Below are 24,580 nucleotides of genomic sequence, written 5' to 3'. Positions count from 1 at the left end.
CAATGGCTCAGATGAATTATTACTTATCATCAAGAAGAATCTGGCCCAGAACCATTCTTCCCCAAAGAAGAGTCCACAGGCTAATTAATCTCTCTCCTAACTGTACCAAAGATGACACCGGCCTCTGGGTGTTTTTGAGGAATGTTTCTGAATGAAAAAGGTCTAAACTTTCAAACAATTCAGAACTTAGTATGATTTTTTTCAAATTAGTATCTTTGGAAAAATATGCAACATTTCAATGACGCCAAAAATGATTACAAAAATTATTAGAATGTTTTATAATTTTCCCCTAAATGCTAACAGGACCACAATTTACAAGAAAGGCATAATCTTTATAAGTTAATTTCATAATCATTTATATTCCAACTTAGCCTACTTGATTTTTCCCATTTGATTCACTGGGATTCAAATAGTCTTTGTGGCCATTTCAGAATCTGCGTTCAGCTTCAAAGCATTAAAATTTGTTATCACTTATATGCTAAAGATGTTTGGAACAACAATGGCATTGTAAGAGTAAATTCATAACCTCCAATCAAATACTTGAAGATTTATTATTTTTATAAGGACATTTATAGTGTTAGCTCCTGCAATCATGAACGACTAAATGCTCTCCAACTATATCTTTGAAGGCTACCCCAAGGATGAGCGTGCCAAATTACTAAAATACACTTAAATATGCATAGAAAATTTGTTTTAAAGCACACATTTTGGAATGTAAATGATGATACCCATTGAAGGCATTGAAGGTACAATTAGAAGACTTTTTGGTTTTTGCTGGGGAGGAAGGGGTTTTCCAAGCAGTGCTGGAGGAGGGGGCAGGGGCCCCTCCCAGTGGTTCATGACCAGTCTGGCTGGCAGTTCAATGCCAGGGCCGGAGGATGCCAAGCTGCCTGGATCCTGTGGATCTAATCCAGGAGCCTTCAGAGCCATCCCTGGCAGTGAATGGGGGTTTGTTTTTCTTTATCTTTGGTCACCTGGATTTTCTTACATTCCTACTATGGACATGGAGCTTTATTTTTTTTTGGAACTACACCCAGCGGTGCTCAGGGATCACTCCTGGTGGCAATCTGGGGGGACCAAAGTGGGTGCTGAGGATCAAAGCCTGGGACAGCAGTGAGCCAGGCAGGCACCTTACCCCTGTACTCTCCAGTCCCAGGATGTGAGGCAATAACAACAAAAATTAAGATACAGGTCCCCAAATCAAATTTGAAAGCATAAATAAATATTTTAAAATTCCAAGATATGATGGTGACTCACTGGCAGTGTGCCTACCCCACAGGGATGAGTTCCTGGGTTTAATCCTCAAGACAGTAAAGTAAAAATAAAATTAAATCCAAGATCTAAGCATTAAAGATCTAAATCAATTTGAGAGCTCAAAATCTAGTTCAGAAATAAGGGTATGCCTGAAGGAACTACAAAGACAGGGTTGAAGGGAGACTTGAGACTGGGTCTATCTTATTTCTCTGCCCTTCTGTCTAATTTTACAACTACCTATACAACTCAAAAAAGAAATCTTGCCTAGGTGAGTCGCTGCCTCTCAAAATGTTTTAAGGCACATTCCAGTAGTAAGTACATTGCTGATGACCTGAAAATGGGTCACCCCACACGAATGATTAAAACGCTTATGCAATGTTCCTTTGGAGGAAACAGGACAGTTTGTACAAATATTTCAACTGATCTACTTCCCTAACAGAAGATGGTACACATTTGTAGATCTTACCAAGTTCTAAAATCATACAGAAAAGCAAAAGAAAAATTATAAAGGTAAATTAACCTAGGCAATTTTGCATTATATAACTTAACATAGGCTTCTGTTGTACTATTAATAACACCTGGAGTTTATTTTCACTTTGAAAGAATAAAAAGGTAAAAGTTAAAGGCCCTCCTGTTGATCGTCGATTTGCTCAAGCGGGCCCAGTAACGTCTCCATTGGAGACTTTGTTATTACTGTGTCTGGCATATCGAATACTCTCGGTAGCTTGCCGGGCTCTTTGAGAGGGGCGGAGGAATCGAACTCAGGTCGGCCATGTTGGCTGCGTGTAAGGCGAACGCCCTACCCGTTGTGCTATCGCTCCAGCCCTTGAAAGAATAATTAAAGAATTATGTTATCTGAAAAAAATATGTGAAGATGCAGTCTGTGAAATAAGGACGTTACTAAAGAATATACGTGTGCATCGCCATTGGGGTTTTTTTTTTTTATGGGGGGGGAGGGGAGTGAAGGGGCCCACACCTGTTGATGGGTTACTCCTGGCTCTGCACTCAGGAATCATTCCTGGTGGTGCTCAGGGTACCATATGGAGTGCTGGGAATTGAACCTTGGCCAGTTGCATTTTACTTGCTGTACTATCACTCTAGCTCCCTACATTGCTACAGGTTTTAGGTGCTCAGGTGTCACTGTAGGTAGTGCTCAGGGACTAGAAGGCGCGGGCAGAAACAAGGGATGGGGAGGACCGAGCATTTTGAATGATCTCCCCAGGCTTCAATAAGCTACCATTTCCTTTCTGACCAGGAATCTGGAGTAATAAAATTAAATTTAGCTTGTCAATTTTATTTTTTGTGTGGTGGGTAGAGGGGAGAGGGTTGGTTTTGGGCCACATCTGTTGATACTCAGAGGTTATGCCTGGCAGTGCATGGGGCCAATATGGGATGCTGGAGATCGACCCGGGATCAACCCGGGTTGGCCACATGCAACGCAAGCACCCTACCCTCTGTACTATTGCTCTGGCCTCTAAGCTTGTCAATTTTTAACCTTTAAATAAACTAACATTTGTGACACATATTCAAGTGAATTTATATAATTTGGACATGGACCAGGCTTAAAGAACAAGCCACTCAATTTCATAAAATTTTATATGCCCACACAGAAAGAACACCTAAAATTAAGAAATAAATGGGGGACAGGGAACCACGACATGAGCAGTTTCCTCCTGAAGTGAGTGAAATCAACCTCCTCGGACCCTGGAGTGAACTGGGGCTGGGTGGCTGCCCACCTTTATAGATTGAAGTCAGAGGTACTCGGGGAGTGTTCCAAGCCTCGCCATACCTTTCCTACTTCACCACCTGATCACTCAAATTTACAGGGCTGTAGCAACAGGGAAATATCCAATTTAAAAATCCATAAATTAGCCTAAATTAATGTATTTAGAAAACCCAAGGCACTTGAAGAGGGAATGATAAATTTATTTTCTTTTTTGGAGGGAAGGGGCACAAGTATGCCTAACTGTGCTCAGGGCTTACTCCTCGTAGGGCTCAGGGGACATATGGGGTGCCAGGGATTCGATGTGGGTAAGGCCTTATGCAAGGGAAGTACCTTACCCACTCTACTCTCTGTCTGGTCTCCAGTTTATTCTTGTTATGAACCCTAGAAGTTACTACTTTTCTATAGTAATTTTAGTTATTAATTTTATTTGGGGGAGGGGAGTGAAGGGGCCCACACCTGTTGATGGGTTACTCCTGGGGACAATGAATCAGTCCTTTATACCTGGAACCACAGGACTCCAAGTATAAAAAACTGCCTCTAGAGTTGTGATTATTTTTTATTGTAGTGCCGGGGAATCAAACTAAGGCCAGATGAGAGCTCTATAACCGAGCAACATCCCTAGTCACCCCATAGTCTTATCTACAGCATAAAACTACATAAAAAAGCCAGATGGTGGAGAGGCTGTTACATTTGGATGGAAATTAGTCTTTTACTAACTTAATTTTGCTGTATTATCTTAGAAATGTGGGGGTCCTATAATCAAAGCATAAAGCTTAACAATGTTTTTGGCTCACCTCTTTGAAAACCCTTTTGGTTGGGAAGTAGGGATGGGTGTGTCTAGAGACGAAAAGATCTATCAATAATTCCTAACATAAGCCTGAAGCAAACTGCAGATGTGTGAACTCCAGCAATATTCTCAACATGAAAGCGTGTATTTTCCAATTTTATTTCATTTCTTAAAATCCATCAATGTCTTAAAGCATTTTAAAAATCATCTATAGAATGAAAGAATTTTTTAAAAATTTATTTAGATGGGGGAACCACACCTGGCAGTTCTCAGGCTCACTCCTGGCTATCTATATTCTCAAAGAATGTGGTACCGGGGATCAAATCCAGGCAGACTGCATGGAAGGCAGGTGTCCTCCTTGCTGTACCATCTCTTCAGCCCCCAAGAGGAGACATTTAAAAAACTAAATTCAGTCAGCTATATTGCTACCATTTTGCACAATCTCAAAATATGTAAAGGTGTAACTTTCAATACTCAAACTGCCACTGGGTGCCTGGGTAGTAATACACCAATTAAGATAGAAGGAAGATGGAGAGATAAAAGTATCTTTTAAAAACCCACTGAGGTTTCTATTCTACTGTACCCTGCTATACTGAGTACTGAAAATTGGATAAGGGAAAAAGGTGATTTCATTATTAGGTACCTAGAGTTGAAGGGGAAAAAAGTAAAGTAGGATACAGAGAAGAAATTGAAATTAGGACACAGTAACAATGACTAACAATCTGGTATTTAAAAATGAGATTTAAGATATTTATTATAGTGCTGAGAGCCTTAATAAACAGTGAAACCTTAAAATTATTTAATCTGACTCCAAGAGAGAAATCTAAAATCATAGTTATCATGGTCATGCCAGGGTATACTAAATCATCTCCTATTACTCTTGGAAGCCCCCCACCCCCCACCAAAAGTAATGGATTAATTCGCCAAAGTCAAAAAGTTTTTCAGCCAAGTAGTCATTTCTGGAATGATTACCTCCCCAAAAAATGTAAGATTTTTTTTTCCTTTATTCTCTTTATTCAAAAACTCTCTAAATAGAGAAACTGGCAGTTACATACCTATAGATGGAGACTTGAAAGGGTATTTATCTGGAAGGTCCACTCTGACTTTCCACACTCCACCTTCGTACGGTGCTGGAACAAAAGTGAAAATGATCAATGTCTCCAAATCAGAAAATAACTATAAATTAAATATTTAATCTCATCTGAAAACCTTGCAAGTTCATTTCTTTAAGTCCTGAATCACTACTGCTTTTGACTGCTTCCGAAATGCTTTTGAAAGTTCTAATTTAAAAGTTTCTTCTTTCCCTTAAATTGTTCAATACTATCAAACTATGTAATACAGCCATTTATTTCACTTAAGCCCCTCTCCACCAAAAAAAAAAAAAAAAAGGAACATTTCCCCCTCTTCTCAAACCAATTATGTGGCAATTCATAACAAAGCTGAGGATTCACAATTCATGTTCACTGACAATGGATGATTATAAGAGCACGACTTGGTCACAGTTCCCGATGCAATTACGTTTACGTTTTTACTTTTCACAAACTACACATACCACCCTCTCTGATCCTTTCACTGACTATTAAAGAATAGAGCAAAAGATTGTAGTAGAAGAACACATACCAATACATGTACTTACTTCCTTGTGGTCCATAAAACTTCACTACAAACTCATTGAGTCCGCCCAGGATGGTGACCTCATGTTTACTCTCAATGCTAAGGTGGAAGGTAAAGGAAATTACACAGACTCTGTGTTTCCCACAACCAATGATGACTGATAGCCTCAAGAAATGCCATTTAAAATGCTACCAAAATGTTACATGAGACCACAGAATGTAAACAATCCTGATACTTTAGGAGGACAGATAAATCCTTGTGAAAAGAATCTATGATTCCCAGCCCAGCAAGGACAACAAGATCAAAAAACCCACCAAAAAACAAAGAATATTCGAATACGCAGGAGTCTGGGTTGAAATTCCCAAACCGCCATTTACTACATAAATCTAGAGGAAAGTACCTGAGACTTTGCTCTCTAGCAAACTGGGGGAAAACGCCATTTCAAGGATTTCCATGAGGACTAATTGGGTTAAATGGGTAAAAGGAGCAAGAGCGCATTTTGCAGGCACACGACTGATAATAAATCCCTTAGCTTTCCCTTTCCTTTGTATTTTCTTACCCAACCTGTATCCTCAGTCTTTAACATAAATTCAGTATCCTTCTTTGGAGTGGGGATGAGGGGCGTGCAGGTTGGAAGGGAGCTCTGTGTTCAGGGGGCTGAGGGACCACTACCAGCAATACCCAACCAGTTGTATGAGTGTGATGGCTCCATTTTCAGGCTTGACTGTGCAGTGTTGTTGGACCCAGAGATGCTGGAGGCCACTCAGGGTTATGTGCAGCAGTCCTGGGGGGAGGGGGGTATAAAGACTGGAGCATGCAAAGGAAAACTGGCTTCAAGTCACACTTGGTCAAATGACACATGTGTGCTCTGACATACTAAACTCCTGTTGCTCAGCTATCTTCTGACACTGTGAAATACTCCAAACGTGCTGATAAAATACTCCAAACGTGCTGATAAAGTATATGCTTCAATTGTTTAAAAATTTTACAAAGACACTACTTCTTGTTAGTGAAACAAAAAGTTTCACTAACAAAAACAAAAAGAAATAGAATTACAAGTCACAAAATTCAATGTAAAAAAAAAAAAGCCCTCAAAGGAAAAGGACTTTACAAATAATCTTAGTGGCAAGAAAAGACTTTAATAGGGACAGCAACAATAGAAACCAACAATGAGGGGGAAAGATTGGCAAGGCAAGCAACACACACTTAATACCTCCATGCAAAAACAAAGGGGTCACAGAGATAATACAGTGGGTAAGGTGCTTAGAAGGGGACCAGGTTCCACACAGGCAACTCCTATGGTCCCCCAAGCCCTGGGGTGATCTCTGCGCCCCAATCTGTGCCCCGAGTTAGAAGCCCTGAGCACTGCCCCCAAACTAAAATTATAAGAATTTTAAAATAAAAAAATTAAAATTAGGAGTCATTACAAAGTATTAATAATTATAAACACTCCAACAAAAAAGCCAGCAGAGCCAAGTGACAAACATTAAAATGAACAAAATTAAAATGAAAAATTTCAACTGATGAAAGTAGATTAAAAAGAACTTTCCCCTGTAAGTTGATAAAGATTAAAGAGCTGAATAAAACCCAATGCTCAAAGGAGTATAAATTAGAATTCCTGAAGACAAATTTAGCACTAGATTTCAAAACTTACAATTAATTTATTACTCTTGTTCAAACTTTACTTCCATTAGGTTGTTTTTAAAAATAGCCCAGGGCCTCATTTGTTTTTCCTTTCTTTCTCTCTCTCTCTTCCCTCCTTCTCTTCCCCCCCATTCTTCTAACCCCATCTATAAATTTCTTTCAATAAAAACTTTTTTACTCCACCCAAAATATAAAAATAACAAGCCAAGGCCTGCTGATGGATATAGGCTTTAGAATACTGTGGACCACGTGGGGCCTCCACTCGGCAGCGTGAGCTTCATTTACCAGGACGCCTCTAACAATATTCCCAGCACTCTTTACTATCCAAAACTTAGATGACAATCCAAAAGTTCATCAGTTGTGGTGCAGGTACACAACAGAGTATCGGGGGAAAAATATGGTCACCATAAATTTATTATCTCAGACATTACAGCCAGGAACAGGAAACAGATACAAGAGATCATAGTTTGATTGCACTCCCTACATTTCCAGCAGGTTACATCAATCAATGGTGTCAGAAATTAGGATAGGAGTTACCCTTGTGGGCACTGTGCAACTGGAAAGGGGTTTCGTTCTGAGGGGAGAACCTGTAAGGTGTGTGCTGTCCCATTCCCAGTTTTGAAAAATGATTAAAAAATGGTTTGGGTTACATAGGTAAAAATAAAACAAAGTATCCTGATACGTGGCTAAATATGCTTACTAGAATAACTTTTAAATGGAAACAATCTAAGCATTTTATCCAGAGCAGAGAATTAGAACCCACTTCATGCAAGGTTGAAATTAGTATTCTGCAGCCCTTTGTGCACGAAGCAGTGACAAGAAAAATATGCAAAACTAAATTCTTAAGTAACTGAAAGAACGGATCACGGAAGAACAAATGAGTTTTAACAAAAGCAGGTTAAATGACTTTACAATATTAAACTGTAAAAGCAGTATGCCCTACCCATCAGAATTTGCTGTGACATCTTTGTAACAACTGATCTTAATAATGGAAGTGATGAGTTATTCACATGGGAAATCTCTAGAAAATTAAATGTATCTTTTCTAGCCTCTGCAGTAAATCTGGGTTCCTTCCAATTTGTGATCTGTTTGGATTTAAGACTGTGTTATTATCTACTTTCCGAAGAAGATTCTCCTACTAGTCATATTAAAATGAGATTTAAAATCAATGCAACAAACCCTGCTTTTCCCCTCTATCCCTGGTGCAAACTACATTCCAAGTACACTGAGTCTGTCTTAAATTACACATTGTACTGAAAATTAGAGAGTTCTCATAGTCCACTTCATAAGGAGTAGCTAAATGTAAAAGGAATGAAACCTTTAAAATTTCTACCAAGTTGGCAAAATGAGAAGCTGTGCTAAATTTACGCTGCCTTTAAATGGTACCAACACTAGGAAAAATGAATTTAAGTTTAGCTGAAAGAAAAACACTGCATTAAAAATAAGCTGTTCCAATCACCATGAACAACTTTGTAAACCACGGTGTATAAATAAAAGGCCCTCCCGTTGATCGTCGATTTGCTCGAGCAGGCCCAGTAACGTCTCCATTGGAGACTTTGTTGTTACTGTGTCTGGCATATCGAATACTCTCGGTAGCTTGCCGGGCTCTCCGAGAGGGGCGGAGGAATCGAACTCAGGTCGGCCATGTTGGCCGCTTGTAAGGCGAACGCCCTACCCGCTGTGCTATCGCTCCAGCCCTGTTTACCTTGTTTAAATAAAAGTGGGGCAAAAACATACAAAAAAAAAAATTAAACTGTTCCATCACCACAAATGACTTGCCCACAAAAAGTATGCAATGACTTGACCGCTGATGTCCATGTCGAGGCAAACCCTCTGTTGCAAAGTCAAGGCCAAGGAAGTCAATACGAAGGCAAGTTACAATGACAAAAATAATGATCTACTTCTGAGATGTACTGGTCAGACAAGTAGGTGGGTGGAAACTTACCAGAAATTTTCTTCAGTTGGGGGTGGAGCATTAGTACAGCAGGTCACACTGCCGACCTAGGTCTGATGCCTGGCATCCCATATGGCCCTGAGCAACCAACCCCTGAGCACTGCTGGGTGTGACCCCCCCCCAAAAAAAAACCCAGAAATTTTCTTCAAAGTAATTTCAGTTTCAAAGCATGAAGAGATCTAAAATGCCCTTCAGATGCTGTTCTGATAGAAATGTGTTAAATAAACCCAATAAACATCATTTTGTTTACCTGTGATCCAAGTCGCAAAATACTGCTTTTTACCTAGCATTTCACTACTAGGGAGTATTATCATTTTTAGTGGAACAATGATTAATCACTCCCAGGAATCAAGTTCATTTCACTTTTAAAATGCCAGTTACCTACCACCTTATTTTCCCTGAATGGCATTATGATTACACAATCTAATATTTAAAGGATAATACCAAACTGTCCAGAGATAACTGGCATTCTTGGCAAAACCTGTCTATCGGGACTTTAGAAATGATTTTTATATAGTCCTGGAATTTTCCAGAAAGGGAGCCAAGCGGTCTGTGTCACAGGACTGATGTCGCAGGCGCGGGCCCCAGGCTTCCGACAGCATTGTTCCCTGGGTTGACTGATAATGAATTTATGAAACAGGAGAAGGTGGCCTCCCTGCATTGTTTCCAGGGAGCAGGAGTCACATGACTTCTGTCTTCTCGGGTACAGAAGACAGAAGCAATCTGTGTGTCTCGGTGAGTTCTAGCATCAGACCTGTCTCTTTCCAATCTGCAGATTAATCCACTCGAAGTTGAAGAAACTCAGCTAGCGTCACTACCTAGTTTTCCTGGTAAAAATAGAGTGATTCTGCTAAATCATCACCATATAAAAAATAGCATGTTGGGTGATGTTTATAAAGAATTCAAACTAAAATCTTGTGTGTTGAACCTGCTTCAGAATAACCCAGTGTGGGTACATAAAAGAGTGTGTTAAGGAAATTATACTGGCCCTGCATCAATGATTACTGACTGGATGTGAGTAAAGAGTACATATTGAAAGCAAATTTTCGGCCAGCGTTGTCAGCTGACATTCTAAAGGTATCAAATTTAAGTTGTTTCTTAAGGATGTCTAGAAAAACCCAAGCCCATGAAGGGGCAATGATTATGGTTTTGGCAGATGCATGACAAACATTTTCTTTGGGAAAAATAATAAAAATGTGCTTTTGCTTAATTTATAGAGGAAAATGGTTATGTGAAAAGCAAAGGATCCTGGGTAAGGTAAAAAAATCTTAATGTTTAAGGGCAGCATGTTATGGCTTGTGTTTTGTTTTAGGGGGTCCACACCTGGCTGTGTATTAGGCTTATCCGTGGTTCTATAATCCAGGATCACCCCTAGTGGGGTCAAGGGACCATAAATGGTGCTGGGGAATCAAACCCACATTGTCTGCCATACTATTTCTATGGTCCCTAAAAAATGTATTTATAGGTAAAGGAGGAACTTTCATCCCAAGATAAAACACAAAAATAAAAGCTAGTGAGAAAAAAAGCAAGCACGGAAGTGAGGAAAGGCAGTAGGAGGATAGAGGGAAAATAGCTTCTACCAGCAAAGAACTATATCTATTTATAAAGAATAACAACACAGTTTTATTCATGTTTGATTCCTTCTCAATCTGGGAGAAAGGAATACAGTAGCAGGAGCAATTAACAAAATATAGGCATGTGTGTGGTACCTCCAAAGTTCAAGCAGATTTACTCACTGTAATCTTTGCCAAATTAACATCTTAAATCTTTCCACATGAATAAATAGAAACCTATTAAGCTGAGATATGGAGAATATATAGGACTAATAGAAGATGACAGGCATCTCTTCTACTGAAGTTGGTTTACTATTTTATACACCTCCCAGATAAGGACAAAGACATAGACAAAAACTAATCTTCAAGCATGCTTTCTAAACGAAAGCAAGGGCACCAGAGATGCATACATTAAAGAAAAAATGCAAAACATTTTTTTTTCCATAGGGACCAGAGAAATAATACAAGGGTTTAGGTGCTAGCCTTGAAGGCAGCTACCCAGGTTTAGTCCTGGACAGCTGCCTTCAAGTGTATGGTCCAAGTTCAATGCTAGGGTACCTGCTAGGTAGAGCTACCCAGATTCAATCCCAGGTAGCTGTCTTCCAACACTGCCCTGAGCACCACCAAGAATGATGCTTGAACCCAGAGCCAGGAGGCACTGCCGTATGTACCAGAATTAAAAAACAAAACAAAACAAAACAAAACAAAAAAACTCTGCACAATGGGACATCTGTTTAGAATAGAGAAATACTACTTCCAGTTTAGGAGTAGAGAACAGAGAGTATACTACACAGGTAAGCACTTATACAGCGCCTAAGAGCAGCATGACCAGGATGTGCAGGGGTGGAGAAAATACTTTAAAGCAAAGACAGAAAGAAAAGCACTGGATGGGAGCACAGAACAGGGATGAGTGCCTTTTTATTTTGATGAGTGACCCCAGAGAGCATTAGAAAGCAGGCCAAGAACAGAAAACAATGGGCCCTGAAGCACAAATTTTAGCTGGTCAGTGGGGAAACAGTCAGCATTTCTTTGCACAGGGAGCACAATCGTGCTCTGACAAAGATAACCAAGATGCGCTATGGATGACTGACAGTGTGATCAAGAGGGATAAAACTGAAGAGCAGAAATTTTAAGACCTTACCTAAAATAACAGCTATGGGAATGATGGACGAGATCAAATGGAGATTTCGTGGGTTTTGCAACTACCCAGACAAGATACAGCCAACAAAATGCACTAGTACTAAGATTTTCAGAAAGAAAAATAAAAAATCCTACAGAGTTCTAGGTCAGGCCAATTTCCAAGTGTAAACAAAGCAAAGGAGCTTCACTATCTCTTGCCTAGGCCTCCTGGGCCCACCCTCCTCAAGGAAATCACAAGCTTGACAGTTCCTCCAAGTGATACATTTTCCTTTCATGTAAGGGGATTACCTCTTTCTACCTATCATAAAGCAAACTCCAGGAGGGCAGGGGCTAACTTTTGTTCATGGTTGCCTTCTCAAACCCTAGCAGAGTGCCCAGTCCAGAATGGGGACTCATTATTGACAAACTGAACATTCAAATAATTACAGTCTGCTACCGCCTGCAAGTCAGGTCTAAATATAGCGCTGGCCTTGTCAGACAGGTGATGTGAGACTACAAATGGCAAAACATGGGAGCAGGAAACAAGTTTTATTTTTTCTGCAGGAGACATTTTGAACACACAATATTTGAAATACTGGGCTGGAGCAATAGCACAGCAGGTAGGGCGTTTGCCTTGCACGCAGCCAACATGGCCAACCCGAGTTCGATTCCTCCGCCCCTCTCGGAGAGCCCGGCAAGCTACCTAGAGTATTCGATATGCCAGACACAGTAACAACAAAGTCTCCAATGGAGACCTTACTGGGCCCGCTCGAGCAAATCGACGATCAACGGGAGGGCCTTTACCTTTATTTGAAATATAAATGGAAAAAATCAAGTGGTAATGTATTACACCCGGTTGGAAAACTCAGGTTTGTCACCTTGAAAATCAATAAATTAAGAGCCTGTTTCCTAATCTCTTAAGGGAGTGGGGAAGGAGCTATTACTCGCATTCACAGTATTGCTAAAAAGAGTAAGAGATATACAAAGGCCCAGCATGACACAAAAAAAGAATTCAAACTTTTTTTTCCAAGAAAAATATATAGAACACTTGCTACACTGTACTTAAGCAAAACTTTTTTTTTTTTAAATGTAGGAGCACTGCTATTTAGTCAGCCACTGATTAGGCTGGTTTAAGCAAAACTTCTTGTTTGTTGTTTTGGGCCACTCCCAAAGGTGCTTTTTCCTGGCTCTGAGCTCAGGGATCACTCCTAGCAATATGCAGACTGAACCTGGGTTGGCCATATGCAAGGCCACTTTAGCCGCTGTCGGGTTGGTCTCTCTTGGCCCCTAACTTTCCTCTTTCTGAATTTATGATTCTACTCTACCGGACACCCAAATAGGAGTGAAAGATTAAGATGTCTGCTATGGATCACAACACCCAAAAGGAGAGAGCGAACAAAAGGGAATGCCCTGCCACAGAGGCAGGGTGGGATGGGGGGGATGGGGGTGGGAGGGATATTATCCGTGGTGGTGGAATATGGGCACTGGTGGAGGGATGGGTATTTGATCATTGTATAATCGAAACCCAAGCACAAAAAATTGTAAATCTACAACTGTACCTCATGGTGTTTCACTAAAAAAAAAAAAAAGTCTGCTATGAAAAACGATTTCTGATAGGCATTAGGAAAAGAGAAAAGCACATCTGAGAAACAGAAAATCTAAGCTCTTACCTCCTGAAAAATATTCTATAAAGCAGATTTATAAAGTCAGATGACCCAGCTTCAGGAAAAAGCAACAGAGAAAACAAAGGGAAATAGCTAAAATAATGACAGAATTTTGGGAACAAGAAAATAGGTGAAACACAGATAAGACTTTTTTCCCCCTCTGCGGGAGGAAGGAGGTTTGTTTTTGTTCATTTTGGTTTGGGGGTAGTACCTAGCAGTGCTCATCAGACCTTACTCCTGGTTCTGCACTGAAGGATCACAACTGTAGCTGGCGAGGAGACCGCATGTGGTGTCAGGGCTCAAACCTGAGTAGGCCGCGTTTAAGGCAAGAGCTGTACATGCTGGACTATCTCTCCAGCCCAAGAGCTCTCTTTCCTAAAAACCTCAAATCCCAGTTAAGTACCTCAAAGTATGTGTTGACAGAAGGCTAGCAATAAAATAAAAATAGCTCTTTAATGACTGCACATTTGTTTACTTTTAATTGAAAATTTAAAAACCCATGTATATAAATTATTATCTATCTAAAAGCACGCATCACTCAACTCATGAGCAGTTACTTAAGAGCCCCAATTTTCATAAATGGTTTCCTTGTCATAGCCAGGTTCAAAATTAAAAGCTACAGCAGATTAAAAGCAAATCATCTACCCCCCCCAAGTTGTTTATTTTTTTAAGTGTGATGAGAATATTTAAGAAAATGTCATCTTTTAAAAAGGGGGTATGTCACACTATAGACCAAGCTTTATAGCTCCTGGACAGTGTGGCTGTGGAGGCATCTCCAAATTTCATGGTACTGTCAGCCTAGTAAGATCGCAGCAAATTTGATGAGAAAGTTGCACAGAAGACTAGCGAGCTCCATGGGCAGAAACAATACAGCACAGAAGGCTCAACCAGCACCAACTAGTCCAGGAAAATACTCAGATGACGCTAGTGAAAACACTGTGTATTAACAATGATCACAAATTGACTTTCAGTGATCTAAGTTTTGGTCATTCCACTTGCTTTTGTGTTGTAACTAAAACATAAAGTAAATTTGTGCCTTCAAGGGGGCAGGCCGGGGTGTAGATGGGAAACTAGGGACACTGGTGGAAGAACAGACACACTGGTGGTGGGATTGGTGTTGCAATATTTAGTGCCTGAAATAACTGCACTATGAACAAGTTGGTATATTATAAAAAAATTTTTTTAACTTTGAAAATTTACTTAATTCATTTTAAATACCAAACAGCTTTTACCCAACACTACCCAATGAAAATAGAATTTAAGCTAAGTGTTTAATAATCCCTACCCACAGACATTCTAATCAAGGCATATGTGAATCATTCACAGTAAGCAGTGACATTTTAAAGGAAATATTTTCTTTGGCACTCTTCAAGTGACATATAGTACATTACAACTGCAAAGCAATGTGTAAAAATTAATAAAAAAAATAAAGTCCAAACAAGTAGTGGTACCCATTCAGCAGATGAACAACATGGGAAAGAAAATAATAATGGGTCACAGAAACTGAGCAGGAAGCGACCGTGAGATATGTGGTCCAGTCTCTAGATCCCAAAGCCACAGAGCTCCCTGAACAAAGGTCCAAGTCCACAAAAGTAGGGCTGGGCTATCTGCCAAGTCAGGGTTGTCTCTTCTCCCTCTCCTCTGCACTGGCTTGTTTCTGAGTTTTGTATCTAGAAACCAATGATTCCCTAATCTGCATTTTATGACTTCAGTACTCTCAAAGAGAAATTTATTTCTTTGCCATACCCTACAGGGCTCAAAACTAACACCTGGCTCTGCATTCAGGAATCACTCTGGAAGAACCCATAAGTAGAGCACTCTACCCTCTGTATTATCTCACTGGCCACTCAAGGACAATTTCTTACAGCAAACATTAAAACTCAAACATAAAAAGGGGAGGCAGAGGATAGATAATATAGGGGTTCAGGTGTTTGCTTTGCATGTGACTAACAACCCCAGTTTGATCTCCAGCATGCTTAGTCCCTTGAACACAGAGCGAGGAATAGCTCCTGAGCATGACCTACCAGTGTAGTCCAACCCCACTGCTCAAATTATATAAGGGAAAGATAACCCACATATATACACAATGAGTGTGGCCTTTTAAGTTTGTCTGAGGCCACAGCTGGTGGTGCTCAGGGCATACAGCTCTGTGCTTGAGGATCAATCCTGGTGGTTCTCACAGGACCATCTGGGGATTGAACTCGGGTGCCCAGCTGTACTTTCTCTCTAGTCCAAGCATGGCCTTTTAAATCATTGTTCTAAGGGTCAGAGAGATACAACACAAGGGTTGAGGCACTTGCCTTGCACAAGACCAACCCTGATTCCTGAGAACAGCTGGATGTGGACTCAAAACTGGAAGAAACTCCAAACCATTATTCTTGAGTGATGGTCACACTGTTCCCCCTCAAATCTCCAATTTGAGTGACCAAGAGTTGGTTTTTTCATTGATGACTTCGTATTCGTTAGGTAGAGCTGGTGTCAAACATAAAATGGCACCAGTAAAAAGTTAACTTCGATTTCCTAACAACTGGAAGGGAAGAGAGCAGCACAGACTTGTTCTTTTAAAGCAATTCACAGGGCAAAGAAGAGAACAGACTTAAGGTCACTGCTCAGATTTTATACTATAGAAAGCAAAATTACAGGTAACTCTCAGGATGGAATGTGAACTCAAAAGTGGGGGGTTCTCCCATAAGGAAAACTGCATTCTAAAACAAATGAGTACCTATGCTGCCACAGGAGCCAGTTTCTATTACCTACTGAAGACTTTAAGAGGTAGCAGCAATGACTGTTGTAAATTTAATGGAGGCTATCGCTATCGGGTAAAATAGCCTCTATCAATAGCCTCCACTTGGTAGTCAAACTATCTAAAGGGATATGAAAAACACCAGCTAGTTTTTGACTAAAATCCCACTTGTAAAACAGAAAAAAGTAGGCAAATATTTAGAATTTTCATGTAGCCTTTTACAAGTTGCCTGTGTTTATTTTAATAAATAACTCGATTTTTTTTAAAGAAACCTTTCTACAGATAATTAAAGTTTATTTATTTTTGCTTTTTGGGTCACATCTGGCAATGTTCAGGGATTTACTCCTGGCTCTACACTCAGGAATTACTCCTGGTGGTGTTCGGCGGACCATATGGGGTATCAGGATCAAACCTGACTTGGCTGCATGCAAGGCATGTACTATTGCTCCGGCCCATGTTGGGTCTTTTTTGTTTTGTTTTAAATCCCTGGAGAAAATAAGCCAAAATACAAAATTTTAATATGTGTTTGCAGGCACTGATCGTACATGTAAAAGGTATGTGCTCTTGGCCACTATTCCACATTCTCAGTCTGAAGAAATTAAATTTAAAGTGGAAAAAGGTTGCATTTAAAGAAACAACATATTATAATAAGACTCAATATGAAGAAAACAGCAGAAAATCCTGGAAAGTCAAGAAATGTGAGGTGAAAGTTAACTGTAAATTAGGTGTGCAATGTGATAACGAGAGGTGCAGCTATTTTAAGCATCATACAAGTAACAGGTGACAGACCTTAGAGCTCAGAGCTCTTGCCACAATGTAAGACAAGTAACTCAAGCCCAATACATATGATTAACACATAAGGGTCCTATGTACAATCAAGAAATAGGGAAGTGATAGATCACCCTTGACCCCAGTGTTTAGAAGAGAACAGGAAAGAAATCAAGGGGCGGGGAAGAGGAGAACAGAAAGTGATAGGTGAACGGGCAGGGCAGCAGGGCAGCAAGGCTTCATTATATTGATGTGGGAGAATGGTGCAGTCATATATCCAAAACACAGACTCAACAACACTGAAAACACGAGACCTAAACTGCACCCACTGGAACTCTGTGATCTGCCTAGCAAGTTGACAGGCGGAGGGGGGCAGGAGGGTGGGGATTGGGAAGGGAGTATGGAAACACTGGTGGAGTAAAATTGACCCTGGTGGAGGGATTGGTGTTGAATATTATATGCCTAAAACTCTATTAATAACTTTGTAAATCACAGTTCAAGGAAAAAAGAAAAAATCTTAAAAACAAGAAGGAAAATATGGCAGTGAAACACAATAGGAAAGCTGGCCTAATAAATATTTTTGCATAAAAAACAACTTTTGAAGAAAAATTATTGAATAAAAGGTGAAACTTTTCTGAACTTCCAAAATATGTTTTTGGAAATGATATTTCGTTCAATTCAAATGTACAAGTTTTACTAGGTAGAAAAGACAAAAGTGCGGTAGTTTCTCAGATCTGTACCATGTTAAACTTAACTGTAGATTAAAAGTAAGCCCTTACTTTTAGGTTGTATTTAAATTTATCTCAGATCTTACATCTTCATTTAATTCATGAACATGTTAAAAGAAAGATTCCGTCATAATTACCTTCAATTGAAATAACTGTTCAGGGGGCTGGAGCAATAGCACAGTGTATAGGGCGGCCGACCCGGGTTCGATTCCTAGCATCCCATATGGTCCCCTGAGCACCGCCAGGAGTAATTCCTGAGTGCATGAGCCAGGAGTAGCCCCTGTGCAGCGCCGAGTGTGACCCAAAAACCAAAAAAAAAAAAAAAAAAAAGAAACAACTGTTCAGGGGCAGGAGTGACTGAATAGACAGGGTGTTTCCCTAGCTGGGTTCGACCCCAGCATCCCAAATGGTCCCTGGAGCAATGCCAGAGATAAATACTGAGCGCAAAGCCAGGAAAAGCCCAAGCATTGCCACATGTGGCCCCAAAATCAAACAAATTAATCAACTAAATGACATGTTTAAAACAGTATCCTGAGGTCAAAACAGAATCACAGCGGGAAAGCGCTCATCTTATTATACACAGCGCATCCAGGTCCAATCCCACACCACATGTGGTCCCCTGATCCCCTCTCAGGAGCATGTCCTGAGCACCACTGGGTGTGGCGCAAATACACACACATGCAAATATATAGATATATAATATGTAATCCTTAATTTTCCATCGGGTGATTTTTTTATTCAAAGTCTAAGACAAATATGCATCAACAGTGAAAAAATAAAGGTTGAATTGTTATGAAGTATGGGAAGGAAATCAAAACCAAGTTTCTCACAAAGTGTTTCCTGATTAAACAATGTGAGGGAAAAAAAATAAATTAAAAAAAAAAACATCAAAGCTACCTAGCAAAACAAAAACCAAACCTAGACCCAAACAGTAGGGACATACAGATTAAGAAATCCCAATAGCAGAACTATTAGGCTTCCCTCTCTCTTATTTGCACTATGAAGACAAACAGGACAGGTCGGCCGTCCACAGTGCTAGAGTGAGACCAAACGTTCTCTGGTGGCTCTGTGAAGAGGGTCAAGCTCAGAGCTAAGGACCCCTTTCAACCAACTACATCCCATTCTCTTGTCAAGTAGAAATTTGTGAAGTAGGGACTTGTAAAAAACACCCTCTTTTAAGATGTGAGTGGTATCTAAAGCAATCCTCCCATCACCTTTTCTTGAACTGTTTTTTTGGTGTGTGTGGTGGAAAAATTTCAGAGGGAAGGATTTCAGAGGCCTGGCTGTGCTCAGGGGTCACACCTGGAAGTGCTAGGGTACCATATAGGATCCTAGGAATTGAACCTGAATCAGCTTCATGCAAGGCAAGTGCCTTACCCCTGTCCAATTTCTCCAGTCCTTATGGTTATACATTTTCCACTTTGCAATTTCCAAAATTTGGTATACAGTGCTCAAATGTCGTTCAACAGGAATTTTCTAGCAACTCTCCAAGGAGGCAACCTCTTTTTGTCACCTCCTCACCTAATACTGGTACTGTAACTTTTCTGGCAGGATTCAAACCATTATTGTGGCCGCAGTCACCTGCAAGGACATTTCTTCGAACCCAGTACTCTGACCTCTGTACTCTCTGGCCCTGGCATTAGTTTTAAAAACAAATTTATCTTTAAACACTATCCAATTGCTATTTAGACATAATATTCTCCCTTTCTCTCTAAAGACTTCAAGTATGTCTCAAATGGAATGTGAGGTTAATTTCTTACTTTTTAGGTAAACTGATTTGGGGGAGGGGAGTATCTAGGGAATGAACCCAAAGCCTCCTGCAAGGCATTTCTGCTACCACTAAGCTACATCATCACCAGCGCCACTTTGTTTTGGGGGGCCACACTCACACAGGGATCACTTTTGGCAGACTCCAGAGACGATATAGGGTGCTGGGGTCAAACTAGGTCAACTGTGTGCAAGGCAAACGCCTTCCCTATTGAACGAGTTCTCCAGCCCCACAACCTGATATTCCAAGTAACTTCTTTACCAAATTACCTCTGCCATTATGGCATACAAAATAATGAATTCTCACAAGGGGATTAAACAGGTTTGAATCCCTCATCAAATATTTTAAGAAAGGGGTAACGTTAGTCTTCCAATTGTATGTGCTATACCACAAAGGACTTAAAACTTAAGTGAGACGTTTTACAGAAAATAAAGGAATCGTGGTTACCATCCATACAGCCTACATAATATTTGTTAGTGGATTTCCAAGTTTCAAAATAGCCAGACAATATTCTTACTATAGAATATCAGGATGTTCACTCTCAGCCCTATAATCTCTATCCAGGACTGTAACTACATCTTATTTGTTGGTTATATTGATACTTGAGATTACCTAAATGGTCACATAAGTATTATTAACTGCGGAATCATGTTTTTTCTTTTCAGTATTTTTCCCCAAAGAAAGAATCATTGCCTTAAGAAACTAAGCAAACATGGAATCAGTGTGCCTATCAATTTGTCTCTCCTCTAACAGGAAGGACTTCACATCAGAAAGGGTTATCTGCATTACCAGGTTTTCTCTTCCATGTTCACAGTTCTTGCTCCTTGGCTGGACAGGGCAGCTACACTCCCCAAGTTAATGCAGCTGGATGGCAAAAGGTGACCCGTGGATATGCAGGTTGACAACATGCAGGCAGACAGATCAATACCTGGGTGCCATCTGCCCCCGACTGACACTGTTACAAAGCAATCATTAACATTCCTTTAATTAACATTCCAATATCAGCATTATCTAGAGAGCAGAATCCAGGACTGAAAAGTCACAGGCTATGGAATGACAGACAGGACAGCAAATTAAGTCCTAATACCCAATTCCCTCCCCGACACTCAGCTTTACAAACCCCCCCTGGCTCCAGAGCTGCCTTCTTCTCTGGGGAAGAGGCGATCCTTTCCCAGAGAAGACTGTACAGCAGAGGAAATCCAGAATCTGAGAAGTCTGAACAAACTCCTTAGCTTGATTCGACTTGCTCAATTACTTGTCATATGCTCTGGGTTGAGCCCAGAATTTCATACATGCAAGGGAGGAACAGGAATGCATAGAGGGCATGTTTGTTTAGCATCGGATCATCAACCTTTGTGAATTATATTAGTTTAGTTTTCATACCCCTTCACATTCATAGCATGCTTCCCTTTTCCTCTGCTGTAGTTTGTTTTGACTTAAGGGGGGCTCTCAGTGGTTCTTGGGGGACCGGTCATGCAGTGTCAAGAGATTGAACCTCCTGTATGCAAAGCATACATTCTAGCCCATAGAGCTGTTTCTCTGGCCCCTATTTTCAGTTTTTCATAAGTTAACTTTATGGTTTACTTTTACTAAATGAGCGATAGCACAGCAGGTAGGGCAGTTGCCTTGCACGCGGCCAACCCGGGTTCAATTCCTCCACCCCTCTTGGAGAGGCTGGCAAGCTACTGGGAGTATTCGGCCCGCACGGCAAAGCCTAGGAAGCTATCTGAAACATATTCAATATGCCAAAAACAGTAACAATAATTCTCACAATGGAGACATTACTGGTGCCCGCTCGAGCAAATCGATGAACAATGGGAGGACAGTGCTACAGTGCTATGCTCAGAGTAGGTCACTTAACCTCTATGTGCCTTGGTTTTCCTCAACATAAAAAGGGAGTAAATTTATCAAAGAATTAGTGAGGCTCAGTACTGGTTATTACTTATACTCCAAAACAGTGCCCTGAGATGTAGCAGGGCCCATCCCGTAGCCTAATGGACTTTGGTAGATGACTACCTTCCTGACCGCCATAGCTGAAATGACATCTCTTCAATCTTGAGAGGAGTTAAGTAAGTACATACGTGACTTTTTACCTGTAATATACTGGGAACAGAGACTAGTAATTGCTAATAAGGAGATTATTAACCTATATCTTGTTCCAAAGATAGCATTCGGCCCTACTGTTAGGCTGCAGCAGAACGTCTCCAGTTTTTTTTTTAATTGCTACTTCCCCTTCGAAGTCACAAATATTAACAGTAGATCGTGCTTTCAGCACTCAAAATGTGCCAGGCCTCAAGTCTTCTGTACTTATGTGTAAGCCTCGCAACAACCCAGAAAGATAAGTTATTATTGCAAAGACATGTTAGGTAACCTGTCCACGCTCACAGGACCGGAACCCAGGCTGGATGTCCAGTTCAAGTCTCTGCTCTTGGCCATCCTGTATTACCTCTGAGGAGACCACGGAAAGGAGGCGTGGGACATATTCAACTCACCCGGATTCAGATGAATTCTAGCAGGACCACCCAGTAGACTAGGCAGAAGAAAGGGCAGCTGACTATAGAGAGACAGGTCAGAGCCATTTCAATACAAGCCATAAGGTGGAGCGAACCTGATAATTCACTGCATGTGAGGGAGAGAAAGACTCAAGAATAGCTGTTTTCCAACCTGGTGGATGGGGCAGAGGACAGTGATCTAGCAAAAATACAGGGGAAAGCAGGGAAGAGCAAGCTGGTGGTGGGTTACATAAGGGCGACAAGGGCACGGAGTGTAAAACTGACACTGAGTATAAACTGACGGACACCAAGTAATCACCCCACAGTCAGTTTCAAATGATTTAATCACGCCCCATTTCTTTTTCCCTTTAATGAATACTCCTCCGATTCTCACTAGTCTAAGGAATATATTAAGTAATTTACAGGGAGGGATCAGTGAAATAGTACAGTGAATAGGGTGCTTGCCTCACACAAGGCTGATTCAGGTTCCATCCCCAGCATCAGAAAATGTCCCCCAGGTCCTGAAGGGGTGATCCCTGAGAGCAGACCCAGGAGAAGGCCCTGAGCACTGCTGGCTGTGCCCCCTGCCAAAAAGTAATTTACAGGTACTTCCACTGAAACTCTTGTTCCACTGACAGGAGTTGGAGTCAGAATGGAGCAGAGTCCTCCAGGGGAAGGCTGCAGAGTAGAGCAAAGTGGGGCCAAGCCACACCACTATCTCAGCAAGAACCCAAGGAATTAGCGATTCAAGGTGGTGGAGCGGGGCAGAAAAGCAGAAACTGTACCCCATCCTACGAGAAGCAAATCAGAACCTGCTTATGAACAAGATCCCACCCTGGTGAGTGTGCACACTGAAATTTGAGATGCTCCAGCCTAGAGCAAGTGCAATGTTCTCTGCATCTGGCATTTCCACCGCCACACCTGTCCTGCCCCCGCGCCCCCTTCTACAGAAACGGAGATGATCACATTTGCCCCACAGGGTGGGGTGGTTGAAGATAAACCCATGTCCTATATTTATCAAGCTTCTACCAAGAGATGATTCTTACAGATGATAGTTCTTACAGATTGTTCTTACATTCTTACAGATGATAGTGAATTCCCTTGGCCCTCTCAGCAACCTTCTCACGCAGTCCTTTTTCCACTGCAAAGATACAATGTCCAGGCACTGATGCTTCCCAAAGACTGTTGGTGAAAAGTCAGGCTCCTCTACTCAATATTCTGTTTCTCATAAAGCTTAATCACACACATACAGGGAGTGCAGGGCACAAAACAGGGTTGCAAGAAAGGAAGAAGAGAAGCCTTGCTTGCACTTACAGAAAATATAATAGTTGAAGATAAAGTATCAACCAACTCTGATCATATAGACACAGTCCTCATGCAGCCACCTTCTCTTGAACTGGTTCTCAGTTGTTTAGATGTCATAATAGATTAATGACTGAGCTCAAGGGCTGTGCTGACACAGCAGATCAACCAGCAGAAAATAATGATGCTCAAGAAGCATCAATGAACACTTTGAATGGGACAGGGCAGGGCTATGTGGCTACACCAGACACTCCCCAGCCATGCAAACTCAAACACGGAAACAAGTATGTCTCCCATTAGGACAAAAATTCTAAGGCTCCTTTGCAGATACCAAACTTCCCAGGAAAGACTATATAAAATATTTCAAAGCCCACGTTCAGAGGGACAGTACAGCATGTAAGGCGCCTGCCTTGCATACAGCCAATGCAGGCTCCTTGTCCAGCACCGCATTTGGTCCCCACAAGCACTTCCAGGAGTGATTCCTTAGTGTAGAGCCAAGAGTAAGCCCTGAGCACCATTAGGTGCCGCCTCCAAACAAGCCAAATAAAGCACAAGTTCCAGAGGCTGGGGAGACAGGATAGCGGGTAAGGTGCCTGCCAAGCAGGAGGCTGACCCAGGTTCAAATCCCCGGCACCATATATAGTCTTCTGAGCACCATCAGGAGACACCTGAACAGAGCCAGGAACGAGCCCTGAGCACCAGAATGTCAGCCAGTCCCTACCCCCTTTGCCCCCCCCGCCCCAAAATAATAAAGCACAAGTTCTAGCCTATAACCAAGGGCTACTTCCAAACAAAACTCTTGCTCTCTCTGAGCCACCATCTCAAAAGTTGGTTGTTTAACTTCTCTCCTCCTCAGCCACCATCTGACACTGTCTCCCCAGGCCACAGAGTGCTCCCTCTCCCCAGCCAGACCCACAAGTCCTCCTTCATTTCCTAAAACCAGTAATCTCTCCCCTTGATGGTTCCTTCTCGCTAATCTAACCTCCCACTTCCTACTGAGAGCGTCTCTCTTCTTATCCTGCCAGCTCCTCAGAAACCTTTCTGAACACTAAAGTATACCTCCCAACAGCCACCCTGCAATTCCCAATTTCAGCCTCCTTGACTCCAAAAATATCATCCATTTCCTTGGAGGTCCTTCCTTTTTTTCATGAAGTTGCATTCTGTCTTTTTATTCTTCCCCTCCCAAAAGATTCATATTCCTAAAAGGTGGGGGCCGTTACCTGTTGCATTCTTTGCCTGGTACTTCATGGGCACGCAATACAGGCAGAATCGATCGTGTGACTGGGTGCCAGGATCTGAAGTCAGAGGGCCTACCTTCAGACATATACATAAGCATCAGACAAGTGACACACGGGAGGGTAGCAATCAGGGCTGCCCAAGGCTGTGATGGAGGCATCCAGAGAAGGCTCCAAACAGGAGGGTGGGAAAGGTGAAGGGTGCTCTCCAGTGGCAGAGGACTGCCAT

General features: G+C 41.4%; 1 protein-coding gene across 2 annotated transcripts in view; it reads right to left on the bottom strand.

The window, feature by feature from the left end:
* UBE2H (ubiquitin conjugating enzyme E2 H) overlaps positions 1-24,580 on the bottom strand; it is a 106,972-nt gene that overhangs the window by 41,343 nt on the left and 41,049 nt on the right. For both annotated transcript variants that reach the window (XM_056118100.1, XM_056118101.1), the window contains exons 2-3: positions 5,404-5,480; positions 4,823-4,897 (exon numbers count right to left, since the gene is read on the bottom strand). In XM_056118100.1, the coding sequence (XP_055974075.1) occupies positions 4,823-4,897; positions 5,404-5,480 (152 nt within the window). The remainder of the gene's footprint in view (positions 1-4,822; positions 4,898-5,403; positions 5,481-24,580) is intronic.

Source organism: Sorex fumeus, unplaced genomic scaffold, assembly GCF_029834395.1.
Source record: "Sorex fumeus unplaced genomic scaffold, SorFum_2.1 ptg000037l, whole genome shotgun sequence".
Lineage (NCBI taxonomy): Eukaryota > Metazoa > Chordata > Mammalia > Eulipotyphla > Soricidae > Sorex > Sorex fumeus.
The sequence above is the reverse complement of the archived record's forward strand: the minus strand, read 5'-3'. Positions and strand labels throughout refer to the sequence as shown.